This window comes from Myotis brandtii, unplaced genomic scaffold (assembly GCF_000412655.1).
Source record: "Myotis brandtii unplaced genomic scaffold, ASM41265v1 scaffold455, whole genome shotgun sequence".
NCBI classification, from domain to species: Eukaryota; Metazoa; Chordata; class Mammalia; order Chiroptera; family Vespertilionidae; genus Myotis; species Myotis brandtii.
In genome coordinates this window covers 1,355,141-1,374,196 of record NW_005367384.1, presented here as the reverse complement: position 1 = coordinate 1,374,196, position 19,056 = coordinate 1,355,141, and the positions used below count along the sequence as shown (strand labels likewise).

The 19,056-nt window shown below is 46.7% G+C and overlaps 1 protein-coding gene across 3 annotated transcripts in view; it reads right to left on the bottom strand.

Annotated features, from left to right (window-relative positions):
- TBXAS1 (thromboxane A synthase 1 (platelet)) overlaps positions 1-19,056 on the bottom strand; it is a 157,497-nt gene that overhangs the window by 54,912 nt on the left and 83,529 nt on the right. For all 3 annotated transcript variants that reach the window (XM_005875001.2, XM_014546719.1, XM_014546720.1), the window contains one exon: positions 12,072-12,188. In XM_005875001.2, coding sequence (XP_005875063.1) covers positions 12,072-12,188 — 117 coding nt within the window. The remainder of the gene's footprint in view (positions 1-12,071; positions 12,189-19,056) is intronic.

Below are 19,056 nucleotides of genomic sequence, written 5' to 3'. Positions count from 1 at the left end.
TTGCTGAAGCAGAAATGTACTGTATCCTATCTCCATATCCTGAAGTCCACTAAAAAAGACATGAGAATGACTACCCTGGTTTACTCTTGATAATTCTGGATGCACTCTTCATGACCACTGAATTATTCCCTAAATCCTCACAAACCATCCGTTTGATAATCCGTCAGCACAAAAGTGTGTGTGAGGCTCGTTACTCTCAAGAAATCTCAGGCCACCTTAGTTTTTGGAGGACTCGGTACTATTTAAGCTGTATTTCTGACTGGCTTCACCAGCTATGCTTTGTCCATTATTTTAATAAACTTAGTGGTACAACTGAACTCTGCTTCAGTCAAATCACATGTGCAGAAATATCTTTTAGATGTAGTTTAGAAGAATAGTAACATGGCAAAAAGAAAACTACTGTTTAAAAGGAAGTCTCTTTAGGCCCTGGCCAGTGTGGCTCAGTTGGTTGGACATCATCCCGTGCACTGAGAGATCACCAGTTCAGTCCCTGGTCAGGGCACATGCCTGGGCTGCCGGTTTGATCTCCCATTGGGTTGTGTGCAGGAGGCAGCTGATTGATGTTTCTCTCTCTCTCTCCTTAGCTCTTCCTCTATCTCTAAAAAAAAAATAATAATAAAGAAAAAAAAAAGAGGAAGTCTCTTTAGATGTCAAGCTTAAAGCCTCCTTAATGTACCAAAATGGGATGCAATATAAAATTGATTTACATACAACTCTTCTGAAGCATGCTGTGTGTACAAAGAGGGCTCCACCCATACGGAACCTAATCATATGCCTGGACAGTGCAGAGGGGGTGGGCCAGATGCCCACCATCGGCGCCTCCACGTGCTTGTGACTGGAATTCTTTGTTGCTGGCTGGCGTGATTATAATTTTCTACCACACTCTGCCTGCTGTCTGTCGAACCGAATGGATAATGACATTTTTAGTTGGGTTAATGTGATAGGAGATGGGGCATGAATTATGAAAAATGTTTTTAAAAGCAATGCAGGGAAAATATTATCAGACAGGAGAGCAGGAGCTGCGTGCTGGCCAGTAGCCATCGTCTCAGGTTTTCTTCCTCGCATCCTATACAAGCAGTCACGGAGTATTTACTCTTACACGAGTCGCATACAAACAGAAGCTCTCTTTGATGGGCTTGCGATCATCTTTATACAATCCACAAACCTCGCAGTTATTCCCCTAGATTTGCAGACAAGCAGGTAGAGGTGGCTTGTGCAAACACACGCACAGATGAGCACACAATGCTATCATCATACACATCTTAATAGAAGACTCTCATTTGGCTGTTCCTTTTCATCTTCGTAGCATAATGAGTGATTTTTGTTTTGTTTTGTTTTTCATAATGCACATATGTTACACTTAGAGTCAGATAAAATATTATTGCTATTGGGCTTTTAAAGAACGATTTCTTCTTGGGGGGGGATCGGTCCAGCAGCCAAGCCTGGGGAGAAAGTTTCCCAATTTGCTTCTGTCTGTTCTCACATTGGTTATCTTCGTTATAGATGATCCTGAGTGTACGGCTGGTCAGCTATTTAGTAACTGGCAGTAACCACCAAGGGTAAAGGAAATTCCCCAAGAAAGGAAGCTCTTGGTAACCTTCAGTTTACCATATAATCAAAGTGGCCCAGTTAAACACAAAGCGGATGGAATCTTTACTGACTGAGGAATTCTGCATCAAGGTGCAGGCCGAGGGCCAGAGAGCTCGTTCAAGAAGCCGGAGAGGGCTCTGTGAGTGGGCAAAAGAGACAACATCTGGGATAAAGACCCAGAAGGCTCAGACATTCTCCTGCTCAAAGGCGTTCCTCTCCCCTTCTAGGCATTCCTAGAATTTCATCCTTGGAGTTTCCTCCTCGAGGCTAAGACTTTGACCTTGTTAAATACACTTGGCCCCAGGGAGAGAAAACATTCAAGGCCAGTGCCAATTGTTAGGTTTCCTCTCCTTGGCACTTCGTAGTCGTGTTTGACCTAACCTCACTGAATCAATTTCTTCATCTGCTGAATGGGAATAGTAATAGCTCCCTTGAAGAGTCATGACAAAGATTAGAAACAAAATAGGTAAAAGACTTAGCGCTAGAAGGCAGTGAGAGTTGCAAGCACTGGGATGCCCATGCTCCCAGACTGGTTTGAGTGCCAGGCGTCAGTCTCTCATCTCTTATTCCTCACAACACCCATTGGGTCCATGTGCTCTCGCCTCACCAAGTTATCATCACTCCTTTCTCAAATCTGTCTCTCCATCTTTATTTCCCCAGTGACCACTCTACTTCAGGCTTTGCCACGGGTTGCCTGGAATGTGGTTGTTATCTTGCTTCTTGAGAACAATGACTATATCTTGAGCACATCTGTAGCCTTAGTACCTAGTATAGTGCCTGGCACATTGGTGTACTAAAAGTTTTGTTTGTTTTTTTTCAAAAGAACCTTCTGGCCTCCTTACCTCCTGTCTTTTCACTTTCTAATCTATCCTGTCTGCAGTCACCAGATTGGCCTTCCAAGAATACTTGTTACCTGAGCAATGTTTTGCTGAAATCCTTTGGAGAGCCCCATTGACTGAAGGATGTAGAACAAGCTTCTGATCCTGTTTTCTAAAGCCCATTAAGAACTGAACCCTGCCAATAACCATGTGGGTAAACTTCGAGGCTCACCTTCCCCCAGTCCAACCTTCCTGTGAGACCACAGCCCAGCTGGCAGCTTGACTACAGAGACCCTGAGAAAGAGGCACCCCTCTAAGCCATGCCCAGATTCCTGAGCCTCAGAAACTATGAGCTAATAAAAATTTGTTGTTTCAAACTGCTAAATTTAGGGGTAATTTATTACACAGCAATAGATAACTAATCCACTCGCAATGTTACTATCTTGTGGCAACTCTTACAGGTTGTCATGTATTATTGAGGTTCTTGGCATTTGTTCTATCAGGAATGAGCACAGTGCAACACATCCAGTTGATTTTCTACAAATAGCGATGTGATGACTGATTGGCTGAATGTTCCCTAAGGGCCTTCACATAGAAAGTATCCAAGAAACATTAACACATTGAGTGCTCTTAGCATGAATGCAGTGCAGTTTCCTGGGAGCTGGCCCTGAGTGAAGACCTGAGGCCCGTGGTGGTTCTACCTCTTACTCTGGGCAAGTCATTAGAATCTCTCTGAATTTGGGTCCTCACCCCCAAATGTGGGGCTCATTGCAATGAGCTATAAAGTCCCTTCCATGGGCATTCTGGGATTCCAAGGAGGTCAGTAGACACCAGGTTGAGACCATTGCTTGGGAGCCATGGAAAGAGCAGGCAACGTCCTACCTAGTTCAGGGCAGTAGACAGCCAGCTCGGTAGGCCTGTCTACTTGCTCCACCATGTGACATCCCTAAAAAAGCCTTTTTGTATCTGTTTTATTTCAGAATTACATGAAGACCTAACAGGCAGACTCTGGTGATTTTTATGCTCAAATAATTAAATAAGAGTGAGAATTAGGACACCAGAGCCTTTGACTTCTGACATACTGCCCTTTTCTCCAAATTCAGGATGCATGATCCTTTTGCTCCTCAGTTAATTAACATCTAGGTTATAATCTCACTCAATCCAGTTCTGATGCCATGAACTGGAGAAACAAACACCATGAAGCCTTTGGAGGCCCGGACGGTTGGAGAATGGAGACAGGCTGAGTGCTAGGAGAGACACATTTCCTTGGGGGAGGAGAGGAGCGGGGGGAGCTGGAGGAGAGGGTCTCTTCTGTGTTACTTTATACTTCTAAACAGAAATGACCCCATTGTATCTGTTTTATTTCAGAATTACATGAAGACCTAAAAGGCAGACTCTGGTGATTTTTATGCCAAATAATTAAATAAGAGTGAGAATTAGGACACCAGATCCTTTGACTTCTGACATACTGCCTTTTTCTCCAAAATCAGGATGCATAATCCTTTTGCTCCTCAGTTAATTAACATCACATTGATGGTGTGGAGGCTGGGTGACTCATGTGTCATCTATGAAGAAAGATTCAGAAAAGAGCCCTTGTGCAGGCCACCACCCTGAGATCAATACGTGGCCCCCAGGAGCCACCCCTTTGGGGCCACGAAAAGTGGGGACATCAAAGTAGAGACCTGTCCTCACCTGCTCCAGAAGTGTTTGCCCACGAGTCGGGGTGTGTGTGTGTGTGTGTGTGTGTGTGTGATCTTGGAAGCTAAATGGCTGAATTGGAACCCTTTTTTCCTCAATCCCCCACTTTCAGGTATTTAATAGCTCCTCACTATTCAGTGAAGTGTGCACCAAGCACTCCCCCAACCCCCAGCAGAGAACTGGGAACTCTATGTGCCTCAACCTACTTTTCCCATTTGCTTTCACTAAGTGCTTGCGCGTACTCTGTGTTCCAGCCAGTTTATACTCCCTATTCCCCAAACACACCCTGTACTTTTTCGTCCAGATGACTTTGTTCCTGCAGCTCATTCCACCTGCAAAGCACCTTTCCCTCTGTCAAAACTCAGCAAAATCTCCAGGGCTCCGTTCCAATGCTACCCACCCCCCAACCCCCAAAGTGCCACCATCTCCCACGAGTTGGAAATGACGTAGAAATACATCCACCTTGTTGCCCTTCTACATTATAAACCCCTTAAAGACGGGAACTAATAAAAATATCGGTTGAATGTTATGAATTTAATGTTTCATTCTACTTGGCACGCTTAGACCCCTGGGCACTGTTGCTGTTTTGGAATGGACGTTAGAGGGTGATTTTCTGAATAAATAGAGGTCAGCTAATACAGATGGGAAATGGTATTGAACTATATTGTTGATTTAAAAAAATAGAAAAATAATATCTCTAAACAGGTGACTAATAAATGTAAAATTCATTCTAGTTAACAAAACTTACAACCTCCCTCTGCTACCCAAATATTGAAAACATCCGTGACTTATTTTCATGCAAAATTTCCTGCTGATATATATCAGTTCTAGCCATCTAGGTGAATAATAAAGTGTCATTTCTAATCACTCTTGGCTCCTGTCAAGAGTTTGACCAATTAGAACTCACCCCGACGAGGAGGTGGCTGCTGGTGTTGCCAGGCAACAGACAAGCTAGGAGGCACATTGAGATGCTCTTAGATTTAACCAGCGGCAAGTCGGAGTGACATTATAATTCTGGCAAAGGAGAGTCAAATTATAACCCAGGATGGGGTGCCCATGATGAGGAGTGTGTTTTCTTTTGAATGCAGATGGAAAAGGAACATTTTAACCAGAATTTAAACAGTTCATCATTACATTGATTTTACCTAGGAGATTAAGTGTGTTGCAGGATACAACTGTGTTGCAGGATAAGGACCTCTTGCCGCTAGATAAATACCCAGACATTCTGGAAAACGGACACCTGGTCAGGCAGGGACAATGTATTTTTGGATTCCGAAGTACTTATCACCACAGCCGCACTTGGTTATAATGACTTTCATTTTTATTGTTTGGAAGGACTCAGAAATAAAAGCAAATATTAAAAATAGACGGTGGGAGGCTGATACAGCCAAGAGGACGCTGCTTGTTCTAACATCATTGGAAGACGAGGGTCTGTTTTAGAAGCCCTTGTGCGTGACTGTCTGAGAGTTTACAGTGAAAATTTAAAGGCCAAACTAAACTGTGGTGATGACTGTAATTCTGCAAAGACTTTTGCACTGAAATGGCTGTAACTATGCATTTACTCATAAGCTGGCTTTATCAACTTAAATTTTTAAAAATTGTAGTCATCCTGGAGTAATATGTCTTCTCCAAGGCAAGAAAGGCCTAGAGGGAATAATAACCACTTCTGCCTCTGCCTTTAAGATTCATACATTATTGACTGTGCCTTCCTGACAGGAAACATCTGGATGAAAGTGAAAAATTAGGCATCAAGCTGGATTCTCGGTGCCTGGAAGAGATACCAACCTTCCCAGTTGGTCTGGCTTTTCTTTGAGTCCCCAAGCACAGATATACAATTGGCTCATTTCCTCTTGAGTGACACACACATAGCCTTAGGAAATCATGTATGAAGTTGCCAGTTCTCTTATATCTGCTCAGTGGGCCTCCACCAGCTTAATTATCTGGGTGAATGAGAGAATGTCCATCACTTCTGTCCAGCTTTGAGGACTGAGAATATACCAGCCACCATATTGGGTTGGGTCCATGGTCCATGGTCCATCCAATTTGGAGCTTGGTCTCTGCTCAGGAGGCACTTGACAATGGAGTTGCCCATGAACTCTACCCCCAAAGACAAAGTGCCCACTTGCCTCATTTCTCTCAATAGCCGGCTATGACAGTAACTACCCATGCTTTCACCTACTGCAAACTTATTTGCATCCAGAATAAACAAAGGTACAAAGATCTCCCTACTGCAGGTTTCTCCCAAGCCTTTAATATGCTAAGGTACTTGATGAATCTCTAAGAAGAGGGTTTGCAATATTTTACTGAACTGTATGACCATGAGGCCTTTTTGGCCCTCGGTGATTTCAAATCCTTTTCCTTGGTAGTAATTCCTAGTTTGAAGTCCATCGTCACATAAGTATAGTCGAAATGCTTTTCTCCTCGATATATTATTTTATTCTTGCTTACACTGAAGGTTTAGCTGCCACTTTTGTGCTGACATACACAACCTTAGAACAGTCTTAGCAACTTATTTCAATTGATTTAATACTTTTCAACTCAGAGAGCTTAGAGGAATATACAAATGTATAGATTTCCCGGTGTTCTCCCTCTTTCAGATGAGTTATAAAATTTAGAAATAAAATTAGTGCTCACCTGGGTCTCCAGGGAATCCCCTTACTTATATATTTCCCTCAGAGAAGAATTAAATTAGCCCCCAGTTTTGTTTCCTGAAGATAAATCTATTTACTTCCTGACCCATAATAAAGTTTTACACAATCCCAGGGTTACTCATTAATAGCCTTTGGTAAAGAATCTAAAAAAGGCTCTAAAAATCTAAGTAAATCTACCAGTTGCCCCTTAAAAAATTAATCCTTTAGGGGAGAGGGTGAAAACACTGGCAGGTTAACCTGGCAAAATCTCCCCCCAATAAAGCCATCAGTTGTTTCCCCCGCACTACTTAGCCATCCTTTAATATAAATCTCAATAACTCGCCTGTCACTGGGCTATGACTTGATGGTCTCTTCTTCCAGAATCAGGCATGAATCAATCCATTTTCACTGTTTCTCTATCTCTCTATATTATCCCTGGTACAACTTAAGCCAGAAACCAATTTTATTTTAAATAAAAAATATGGATTTGTGATATAATGCTGATTTTAAAGTAACTTTCAAGCATTGTTGACTGAGGCAGCCTAATATCCACATAAATAAAGCCAGTTTTATTTGAATATTAATGACACAGATACAGTAAAGGACTTAGGCTGCCAAGGTGCCATGGGAAAAAGCCTGAGACTTCCAAGGGAAAACAAACCCTGATTTCAAGAATGAGCTCTGAAGTTTGAAAACAAAGCCCAAAAGCTAGTCACAAATTCAGAAAGGACTGAAGATAATTGATATTTCAAAGTTATTTCTGGGAAAACTAACTTAGGAACCAGCAACCAAGTGAAGTGCAGGCTCCTGCTGGTTCTCTGAGCTTCTCCCAGCTCTGCCTCCTCCACCCAGACCCTGTGTACCTCATTTTCCTCTTTGTGTCCTTGTGACCTGCTTTTTCTTTCTTTCTTTCTTTTTGAACCATGACCTTCTGGCTTATAGATTGATGCTCAACCACTGATCCATGACGGCTGGGCGTGACCTACTTTTTCTACTTCCGTATATATCTAATATCTATATTGGTGACTCTCTAAAGAGGAAGCCAACAATTGGTTGCATCCTTGTATTTAATTTTTCCTTGATAAAATTATTTCCCTTTTCTCTCAGTTTTAACATATATCCTTCCATAGGAAGCTTCCTGGTTCTTTGATTCTTCATTCATCCATTCATTCAGCAAATCATTACTTAGGGCCCATTATGTGCCTAGTGCCGTGCAGTTAACAATAAAGAAATAAACCAAGTCAAGTAAATGGAATGTTTGCTGGTGATAGAGCTACAGAGGAGAATAAAGCAGGGAAGGGTTCGGGGTCCTGGGGTCCAGATTTGAGAACGTGGGTAACCACAGGCCAGATGGTCGGACAAGGGACCAAGAGTCAGACAGATCACCAGTGCTTTCCACTCTGGCTCTTATCGTAACGATGCCAGGGGACTTGTGACATATACAGATTCCCAGACACGCTTAGAAGTCCTCCTTCTGCAGGTCCTAGGGTGGCTAGAATTATGTATTTTTAACAAGGGTTTCAGGTGATTCTGGTGCAGCTGTTGGTCACAAGCCCGTGGTTTGAGAACCAGTGATCTAGAGACCAGAGGCTGATGGGAGGTTTAAGTCCAAGGAAGCATCCAGAAACCAGGGGTGTGTGTGTATGTGGGGGGGAAAGCGGGGGGTATATATGCTGGGGAAGGAGGCAGTCAGGGACACTAATGTCTGGAAGCCTGCTCTTCCCTCTTCCTTCCCTCCCTCCATCTTCCATAGAATAGAAGCCAGGCTCTTCCCCTATCCTCCATCCTGTCTGCATCTTGTCATAGAGTCCATGCTCAGGGCCCCAAACCTTGCTTGTTCTTCATATGCAACAGGAAGTTGCTTTTGGGATTAGGAAAACTCTATCCCCCTAACAAATCTTGGCTTCCAAGACCCCCGTCTCTGTGTGGATCACGTAAGCCTGGTGTGCAGTTCCAAGCTGAGCAACGACCTCCTTGCTCTGGACGGCACCACTGTCTCCTTCTGAAGCAACGAGAGCCACGGATCCGGCGGAGAGGAAGTCACGGGGACGCGATTTATGGAGCGCGAGACACTTACATCGGTTTCACGTGACGACCTCCTTGCTCTGGACGGCACCACTGTCTCCTTCACGGATCCGGCGGGGAGAGGAAATCACGGGGACGCGATTTATGGAGCGTGAGACACTTACATCGGTTTCACGTTCTTGTCATAGAGTCCATGCTCAGGGCCCCAAACCTTGCTTGTTCTTCATATGCAACAGGAAGTTGCTTTTGGGATTAGGAAAACTCTATCCCCCTAACAAATCTTGGCTTCCAAGACCCCCGTCTCTGTGTGGATCACGTAAGCCTGGTGTGCAGTTCCAAGCTGAGCAACGACCTCCTTGCTCTGGACGGCACCACTGTCTCCTTCTGAAGCAACGAGAGCCACGGATCCGGCGGAGAGGAAGTCACGGGGACGCGATTTATGGAGCGCGAGACACTTACATCGGTTTCACGTGGGAAAAATATTATCCTTGTCACGTCCCTTTCAGTCCTCATGTTTCCTTCATTTAAGCTGCATTTAACACGTCTTTCCTCCCTGAAATACGCCCCCTCCCCGTTCTCCTGGATTTCTATTGCAGCCCTTCTTCCCGAGTCTTCTTTGTAGGTTTCTGCTCTGCCCCTCACTTCATGTGGCTCTCCGCAGCCCCCCTTTCTCTTCTGGTGCTACAGGCGACCTCACCCATGTCCGTGTGTCTGATGACCGTCTTTCCTGCCCTTATCTCCTGAGCTCCAGATCTGCAGCCAGCATCTCCCTGATGCATCTGCTCAGTTATCTGTTTCCCAGGAACCTTAAACTCACCAGGTCTAAGCTCTCCAGAGAGGGAGAGGAAGCGGGATCCCCCGCCCCCGGAATGGCCTCCTTTCAAATGGAAACCCAAGAAAGTAAACTGACCTGTATTTAGTAGGAAGATGATTTTCTGTGGAGCTTTAACCTCACTGGGGGTATATGTTAAACAGTGGTCTAGAACTGACAAAACCCAGGGGATCTGTCCATGACATTCCCCCCCGCCCCACTTCTCTTTCATTTATGACAACCCCTCCCCCTAGTGCTGTGAACCACTGCGAGGGCCTCTATTTTCCACAACTAATTCAGACACTAAGATTTTGATTTCTGAACCAGAGGAAGGAGATGCTTTGGGTCCCCCAGCACTAGATTTATTTGGGAAACAATATCGTACCAGTTTCTGGAATATACTCTGTAAGGTGCTAAAGAAATCTAGACCCTGATACGGGTCTTTTTCCCCCTCAAAGAAACAGCTGAAGACTGACAAGAAAACTCTTTTCCTTTCTTACTGTTTTTTCCCCCAATCAATACACTTCATCAGTGTCTTTTTAACAAATGAGACTCTCGCTGCATCTGTAGTGCCGCCACGCCATTGCTGACTCATGAGTAAAGAAATAGGATGCACCATGTCCAGCGGATGTCACCCCCTTCTTTGGTTAACTCAACATTTTGGTGACTAATGTCGTAAAGGTGTCCTCCCTTGAACTTGTCCAGTGCTTACAACTTTTTAAAGAAGCAGGCCCTTCCTTCAAACAAATTCTCCCTTGAAACCTCAATGTGTAAGGAGGCTGAAAGCAGAGCAGGGCTCCCTCCCTGACCCGGTGAGTGCTCTGTGCCGCCCTCCTGCGGGGGAGGCTGCAACCTGCCCATTCGGGGACTGGATGGCGGAGCCACCGTTCTCAAACCGCTTTACTGGTAAGAAAGGAGACATTGTCATGACCTCTGTCTGAAACCTGTTTCCATACCTCAGTTGGTCCCAAACTTGGGTCTACAATAGAGAGAGGAGAGCTGCTTCTAACCCGCCTAGGTTTCCACAGGGGCCCCATTTGCTCTTCTTCCTTTCCCCCACCCCCCAGGCAACCCCTGGGACGGTCCGCATAGCTAAGAAGAGAAGCGGTCAGTCGGAAGGGTTAATCAGTCCTCATGGATTCTAATCCTGGAGCTGGATTCTAATCCTGGCTCTGCCGCTCACTGGCTTACAGGTGTGACATGCGGCATGTTACTTAATCGCTCTGTGCCTCAGTTTCCTCATCTGTAAAACGAGGTGATAATAATAGTATTTACCTCACAGGAATGCGGTGAAGGTTGTGTGTTAACAAATAGGAGGCCCTTTGAGTGCTGCCTGGCACAGTAAGAGCTGTGAGTGTGAGCTGGTGAGCTGGGGCCATGAGCTGAGCTGCCCTCTGACCTCAGATACCAAAGGCCGTGGTGGAAACAAATTAAACCTCATTGAAGATGGGCAGGATCACAGGTTTCTGAGAGAGCTCACTTGGATGGAGTTAATTATGATGTAAGGGACCCTTTTCTCTCCTGGGGGCTTCGGAAAATTCATAGGCTTTGAACAGGACCATAGGGGTGAGTGTCTTGAGTTGAAGCTAAGAGTAGCTTTCATTTATTGAGCCGACGACAGGCCACTCCAAGCCCAGCCATTTTGGAACAGCTAGATGTGGTGGACGGCTCTGGAACCGGGACTCAAACTGAGGCAGCCCCTTCGCCACCGAACATAGGGCTCCAGACCTCCTCCTCAGTGGTTGCAGGATTCGGAACAGAAACTAAAGCCAGATCGGCAATGGAGGGGCCATCAGTGAGGATCAGGAGTGAGAGAACTTGGCCGGGAGAAGAGGTGGGGGAGGGAGGAGCCCAGGGCTTACAGAGCTGGCAGCCTGTTGGGGATGCCACCCTTCCCTCCGCCTTGGCCGGGAAGGATGACCAGGGCGCTCATTCACCAGGGCCTGCCTGCGGGCCCAGAGCTCTTCCACGTGCACCCCCACTCCTCCCCAGGAACCATGGCCGTCTCCTCCCGCTTCGGGTCTGACTCGGAGCCCACCGGTGTTTCAGGCTGTTCTCCGGCCCCTCGCTGTGTAAGGCGAGCTTCACTGTTCAGAAGCATCCACACCACCTGCCAGGTTGTTAGAAAGCAGAGTCTCGGGCCCCATTGACAAGACCACCAGGTGGTCCATTATACGTGAAAGTGTGAGGGACACTGCCCCAGTTTTCTCCCGTGTGCCCCCAAAGTGCCCGGGGCAGGGTCTGGGGTCATAGAGGGGAAGCCCCCAGTGCTGTTGATTCGATGGGTCATGGCCTCTGAGGATGTGGGAGGCTGGGGAAATGGAAGACGCCGGTGCCGTGTCCTGTGCTCTTGCCGAATAGGGAGGTCTAAAGGCCCCAGGAGGCAGGGCATTTTGTTGGGCCACGTGGACGAGTGAGGCAGGGTGAGCCAGCTCTCCATCGCCATTTGGAGAAAAACCTGTCCCTTACGGAAGAGAGTCTGCATTTCCCGGGTCTTACCTCATTCAGCTTTTCAGGACTGAAAGCAGAAGTTAGGACACTTCTGACCTCTTCCCATCTTTTGTCACGTAAAAACAGGATGCTGTCAGCTACCGGTTTGCATTCCAAACCCGTTGCCTGGTGGAAAACAGCAAGCAGAGGGTTAGACCACAAGGGAGCCCGAGCCACCTGGGCGGCAGTACAGGCCCACGATAAACATTCCAGTCGAAGGTTCACCAATGACCAATAAATGGGGTGGTTTCATTTGCAAGGATACAGGAGAAGAATATAAAGACTTAAGGATAATGACCTGAAGATTCATGGCCGAGGGCCGGGGCAGCAGATGGATACGTTCTGCTGGCCCAGTTCACCCTGCGACAATGAGGTCACCACTGTGTAAGTAACACAGTGGTCCTGTATGCTCTGCAGTCTCCCTGCAGAGTGAGGGGTCCCTGAGGACCACGCAGCAGGCTTCTTGGGGTGGGCTAGTCTCCCCTGGGATGGAGTTTCAGGCCTGAACTTGATGGCAAGAAGTTTTGTGTGACTGGATTGGTCAGGTTGGGCCAGGAGTTGACAGACTCATGTGTCTGGGTCTCTGGTGTGTCTGTCGTGGGGGTGGGGTGGGGGCGGGGAACGGGGGAAGATAAGTGTGGAGGGAGACGGGAGGGGGAAAGGAGAGTCCTTCAGAAGCTTATCCCAACAGAGCTGCTTCCGAGAGAACCGTGTTTCTGTGTATTTCCACTCATTCACACACTCATTCATTCATTCGTTTTTCTCATTCAGCAAACATTTGTTGACTATGTAATATATGCAAGGCGATGGCTCTCCAGGGTTGAATAATGAAGACGTAGGTTTGGCCCTCAAGGAGTTGATAGTCCAGTGGGGAAGCCGACAGGGAGCTCATAGACTAACGAACAGATGTCATTACTGCTCATGAGAAGGTGAGAGTTATGAAGTGAGGAAACAGGGCAAGGTGAGAACATCATAGGGGACCAAACGGTCAGGAAGGCTTCTCGGAGGAGGAGGTAGTCAGCTGAGTCTGGAAGCATGCAAAGGATGACCCTCCTCACCCCTTCTTTCCAGGCTATTCTGTTTCTTCCTAAAACCAGCTACTCCCACCCAGTGGTCAAAGCTGGGACCCCCCCCCTGCTTCCTCCACAGCTGATCAGTGTGTCCCCCCTCCCCCGCCCCAAGGCCTCAGGGTGTGAGGAGGAGAGGGGATTGGAGGCCCAAGCACTCTTCAGAACCACATATGATGTACGGTTTCACTAGTTCTTTTCCCCGTTTTAATTATAGTTGAAACATGAAGCCAGCCATCATAATTCAAAAGCCTTGTAAAAACTCCTATTTAGAGGAAAATTATAATTTTCTGATAAAATATGAACACTCAGAATAAGCTATAAAACATAACTGCAAAGTATCTGGGTGGGGGGGAATTAATTATATATAAGAACCAAGGGTCTGGGCTATTTTTCTGCAAAGGAATCCTCTCCGTGTTTAGGATGAAATTCTTTAGGAGTGCCTTGGTCACCATGCAGAATGGTGGCTTTATGGAGTTATGGGAACATAACCCATTTGTTTAGGTTCCAGAGTCAAAGGAGAAAGCATGCATTAGGTATATTTATATATTGGCAAACACCCAGTCCTGTGCAAAGCTGCAGGCGATAAAGCATTTCACTCCAAGGAAGGCTGGGTGGTGGTTTATGGGGTCCTGATGAAACCGAATAAATTAGAGATAAGAGTCAAGATTGATTGGATATTGTATCCATCCATCAGACCTAGGACTGGATCCAAGACGTTTTTTATCTGGCACCTGGAGGACAAATCTAGCCCTCCGCGCGATGTCAGCATAGCCCTCAAACCTCCCCCTCCCCAATCGGCCGGGACGATACTCTTCCCAGCCCACAGATTCCATTAGGATTCCCCAGTTTTAATGGAAAATTTCGGGGGCATTGGTTAGAGAAATGTTTTCATTTCTAGATGTCATACTGTAAGAGGGAGAGCGGCAAATCGGTCATTTCAGAAGAGGAGATGTGAATGGATGTCATGTAAAATAGTTGTCAAGTTTTGGAATGTTCGGCGGCAAATAGAAGACTTGGATGATCAGAGAACAGTACTTAATGTGAGCTCAAAATATATTTACCGAAGGCATGTTACATGGGAGAGGAAATTTAGGTTGTTTTATGACCTGAGGGGGTAGAATTGGGTTCAATAGGGGAAGCTAACTTCCCAATAATCAAAAGGCAGAATTAGCCCGGCTGGCGTGGCTCAGTGGTTGAGCATCGAACTATGAACCAGGAGGTCACGGTTTGATTCCCAGTCAGGGCTCGATCCCCAGTGTGGGATGTGGAGGAGGCAGTCGATCAATGATTCTCTCTCATCATTGATGTTTCTCTCTCTCTCTCCCTTTCCCTTCCTCTTTGAAATCAATAGAAAAACAACAACAAACAAACAAATAAAAGGCAGAATTGTTTAAAGAAAAAATATTCTGCCCTGAGTGATGACCCTTCCTCTTTGAAATCAATAAAAACAACAACAACAAAACAAACAAACAAAAGGCAGAATTGTTTAAAGAAAAAATAATGATGGGCCCCCATTGCTGGAGACTTACCCCTTCCTGGAAATCCTGCACAGAAGGCTTGAGTGTCTGAGGGGTCAGGGGGTTGGTCTAAATGACTTTTAAAAACTCTTCCAAGCCTGAGACTTCCTCTCCAGAACACTCCTCCAGGTATTTTTGTATTAGTTCACACACACACACACACACACACACACACACACACACACACACACATTAATTATGGCCAATTACACATAATGTAAAATGTACCATCTTAGCCATTTTGAGCATGCAGTTTGGTGGTATTAAGTACATTCATCTCTCCAGAACACTCCTCCAGGTATTTTTGTATTAGTTTGCACACACACACACACACACACACACTGATTGTGGCCAATTACACATAATGTAAAACATACCATCTTAGCCATTTTAAGCATGCAGTTTGGTGGTATTAAGTACATTCACATTGTTGTGTAGCCATCCCCACACACCCATCCGCAGAACTCTTTCATCTTGTGAAACTGAAACTCCTCCTATGGAACAATAACTACCGCCCCGTCCCTCAGGCCCTCTACGCGCGTAACAATTTATTAGATTTGCTGAGGAAGGCCTAGAGAGACACAGAGGGCTCTTCTCCAAAGAAATGGGCAAGGGGACTGGGAAATCTGCTGGGGGCAGGACTGTGAGCGTCAGAGCAGAAAAGGAGGCGGGACCCAGGAGGCGGGACCCAGGGAAACAGGGCTTTCTAGCCTCTTGTCTGCCCGCCCAGCCCTGTGTGCAGACTCTCAGCGAAGGCATCTTCACTCACTTTCTGGCCAGGAGTTTCCAGGCAGCAAGCCGTGGCCAGTGGAATTGGTGGAATCAGTATAGTGGGTGGCAAACAGCGAGAGAGAGAGAGAGAGAGAGAGAGAGAGAGAGAGAGAGAGAGAAGCAATAAATAGAGCAGAGCAGAAAGATAGAGGAGTGTTTTATAAAGTACGGCTATTTTGTTGTAAAACTTTTATTCAAAAACTGTGTGTGTGGTATATATATATATATATAGAGAGAGAGAGAGAGAAAGATAGTGACTATTCTGTGTCATGCTGTGAAATGTGTTTCTTATTATAGGCCACAGTCAAAAAAAAGTTTGAAAAACCTACTGTAACCAAAACACCAAATTTTGGAGTTGGCCTCTCCCTCAACTAATATCCTCTCAGTCAAAGTGTTATTAGGTTGTCAACATTTATTGAGCACCTACTATGTGCCAGGTGCTATGTTAGCAAAGAATGGGACTCTTGTCCTCAAGGGGCTCATGGGGTGGTTTATAACCAACATCTGTTGATCTTACAGCTACGAAAGTCCTTTCTATGTCATTTCAATAATTTGGGGGTAATTCTCCAGCAATAGGGAGACCTGTCCTGGTAAGCAGTGATGGTCCAGCAGTGGCCCCCCCTGCTACCTGTTCCTTGGACAGCTGATCAGGTTTATCTTTTCAATTAAGAGCTCATAAAACAGAGCCTGACTTCTTACTAGGCCAGCTAAGCATAAACCTTAAGCTTTGAAGAATGCCACAATCCTGGGGAGCAAGTTATTTAAGAAAACGAACACCTTGGCATCCTGAGGTCCCATGAAGAGAGAAACCATGAATTGGGTGTTTGTCCTGGGCCAAATCGGATTCTCAGCCAACCTGGAGAGCCGCGCAGAGCGCTGCGAAGCTCGTGCAGGGCCCTCTGCTGTGCCGAGTGTGCAGGTTGTTATGGAAAAGGCACAAGCGCCATAACAGAACTTGAGGCCATAGCCTACACGTTTCCTTGTGTCCTGGGACCTGCAAGAACATCGACTCTAGATCCGTGTGATGCCTGTGAAGCCGTGGCATAGAAGCCAACGGTTCTGAGGTGGCCACGCTGAGCTGCAGGTCGCGTACACAGAGAGAGGTGCTTTTAAAGACGCCAGGAGACACTGTCAGACTTCGGGGTCCTGGTGCGAGCATTGCCAACTTGTTCAGTGGGGTGTCAAGTAGGCTGCAAAAATATTAATACCAGAAAGTGTGCCGTGACCACTGTGCCAAACCTTCTGATTTTCGCACCACCGTGCACAGATGAGAGGCTCCCCGGCACCACCTGTCTCTCTTCTCACCTGGCAGGTGCAGCATGTTGCCCAGCCCCTCATTAGATTATAACCAACAACTACTCTAGAATTCTGTCACTCAGAGAACCCCAAGTTCTATCCCTGAGAACATATGCTGTTTTCAACACGTGGCTGCACCTGCACAGAGATTGCCACCAGGGCTTCCATCTCGGTGCTTTGAAATAGTGAAGTGTTCCATCCCCACTGGACGATCGTCACCCACTCACTCTCCGCCAGTGGGAGAAGTCTCAGAGGTCACCCGATCTGATCCTCCCGGTCTCTGCTTCCGACACTGACTAGCCGGAGAGCGTGGCCTCGGAGGAAGAGGGTGTGGTGTGTGGTGTGTCCACTGCTCAGGGGGGCAACGGGGTTAGATCCAGCTTGGGCTCCATCTGCCAACTCATCATCTAATTGGACAAAGGCATGCTATGGACTCGGGTGGCCCTGCTGATAGGGTTTCCAGCATTTCCTCCAAGGAGGGGGACCACACGCTTGCGTCTGTGTTTGCATTGGCCCCATGCCAGATGGCGGCGTGGGCTTTCCTGGCTGGGGAAGCGGGTGAGAGGGTTTGGGAAATCATGTCTCCTGAGGAAGATCTTCACCGGCCCTCAGCAGCTTCGCGTAGGAGCGGTGTTAAGGAGGGCGGGGTGTCTCTGACATGTCCCCTCTCACACTTGGCTGGGAAGGGCAAGTCTCCTGGGAGGATGAATGTGGCCTCAGGAGAGGCTGCACCTGGGCAGCCAGGGCCCTGGGTTCCTGTGGTTCTGGATAAAACCACCCACAAATCATCCCGTGGCTTCCGACGTGTCTCTTGTGAGCCAAGGGTGTGACCAGACCTGTGCCTGGAGCGGCGACCCTGTGTCACCCATGAGGACCTCAGGGCTGATACCCACCACACACTGAACTCCCAGCACCTTCCATCTCCACTCTACATCCAGGCAGAGCCTGGAGTTGCATACGCCGCAGCCGGACCCACTCTCTGTGTTGACATTTGGACTGGAACTCAGAGCTTCCGGCAGCAGGTTTAGTGACTGAGCGCACCCCTCCATGCTCCCTTCCAACTAGACCCTGCCCTGGATCACAGACCCCTACCTCGCTCACCCTTCCCACAGCTCTCCCAACTCCGGGCTTGGGGAGTGACCAGGGATGGGAAGTTCTGCCGCTGGTTGTGACCAACCCTGCTGAGTCATGCGGGCCCAGCTCCAGTTTCTGCAGATATTAAAGTAAGAGCTGCCATGGATCCATGGAGTGCCTGATAGCAAAGAGGAGCTGATTAGAAATATTTAAATAAAAATAACCAAGTCTCGAGGTGATGGGGCAACAGGTCCTATAAACGTTAGAAGGTTGGTTTGGGTTTAATGGTAAACTGTGGTTCATGACCAGGAAGCAACATCAGGCAGTGCTGAGGGCACTGACAGAGGCCAAGAATCCATTTGGAAACTGGGAAAGTTAGAGCCTTAAAAAAATGTGATGGGCCCCAGCCAGTTTGGCTCTGTGGATAGAGCATCGGCCTGCAGACTGAAAGGAGGTCCCGGGTTCGATTCTGGTCAAGGGCACATGCCCGGGTTGCGGGCTCAATCCCCAGTTAGGGGGTGTGCAGGAGGCAGCCAGTCAATGTTTCTCTCTCATCACTGATGTTTCTATCTCTCTCTCCCTCTCCCTTCCTCTCTGAAATAAATAAAAACATATTTTTTTAAGAAGTGTGATGGGGATCCAGCACATGTGGCTCAGTGGTAGAGCATCAACCTATGAACCAGGAGGTCCCAGGTTTGATTGTCAATCAAGGCTCCTGCCCGGGTTGCTGGCTCAATTTCCAGTGGGGAGCTTGCAGGAGGCAGCTGATCAATGATTCTCTCTCATCATGGATGTTTCTGTGTCTTTCTCCCTCTCCCTTCCTCTTTGAAACCAATAAAAATATATTTATAAAAAAACCTAGTGGCCTGGTGCACGGATTCATGCATATTGAAAGGAAATTAATTAGAAGAAATATTTTAATATCGCTACTCGCCCTTTCTCTATGATAGAAGTATCAACCAAATTAACAATTGACAATGACAGATTGAAACACATGCGTGCGATTGGCACCAGTGAGAGCTTTATATGTATTACACATGCATGAATCAACTTAGCCTTTTATAGATATAGAATAAATTGTTTAATTTAGACCTGCTTTGTGATTTAGCTAAACTTTTTTCCAGCCTAGTGAAATACCCCGACTTCTCTTTCAGGTAATTGTCAGGAACACAGCAGTAACTATCAACATGAAGCAGATTATTATTGTAGATCATGCAGGGAGAACAAAGGGTGAAATATTTAACTGCAGCAGTGTTTGACTATATT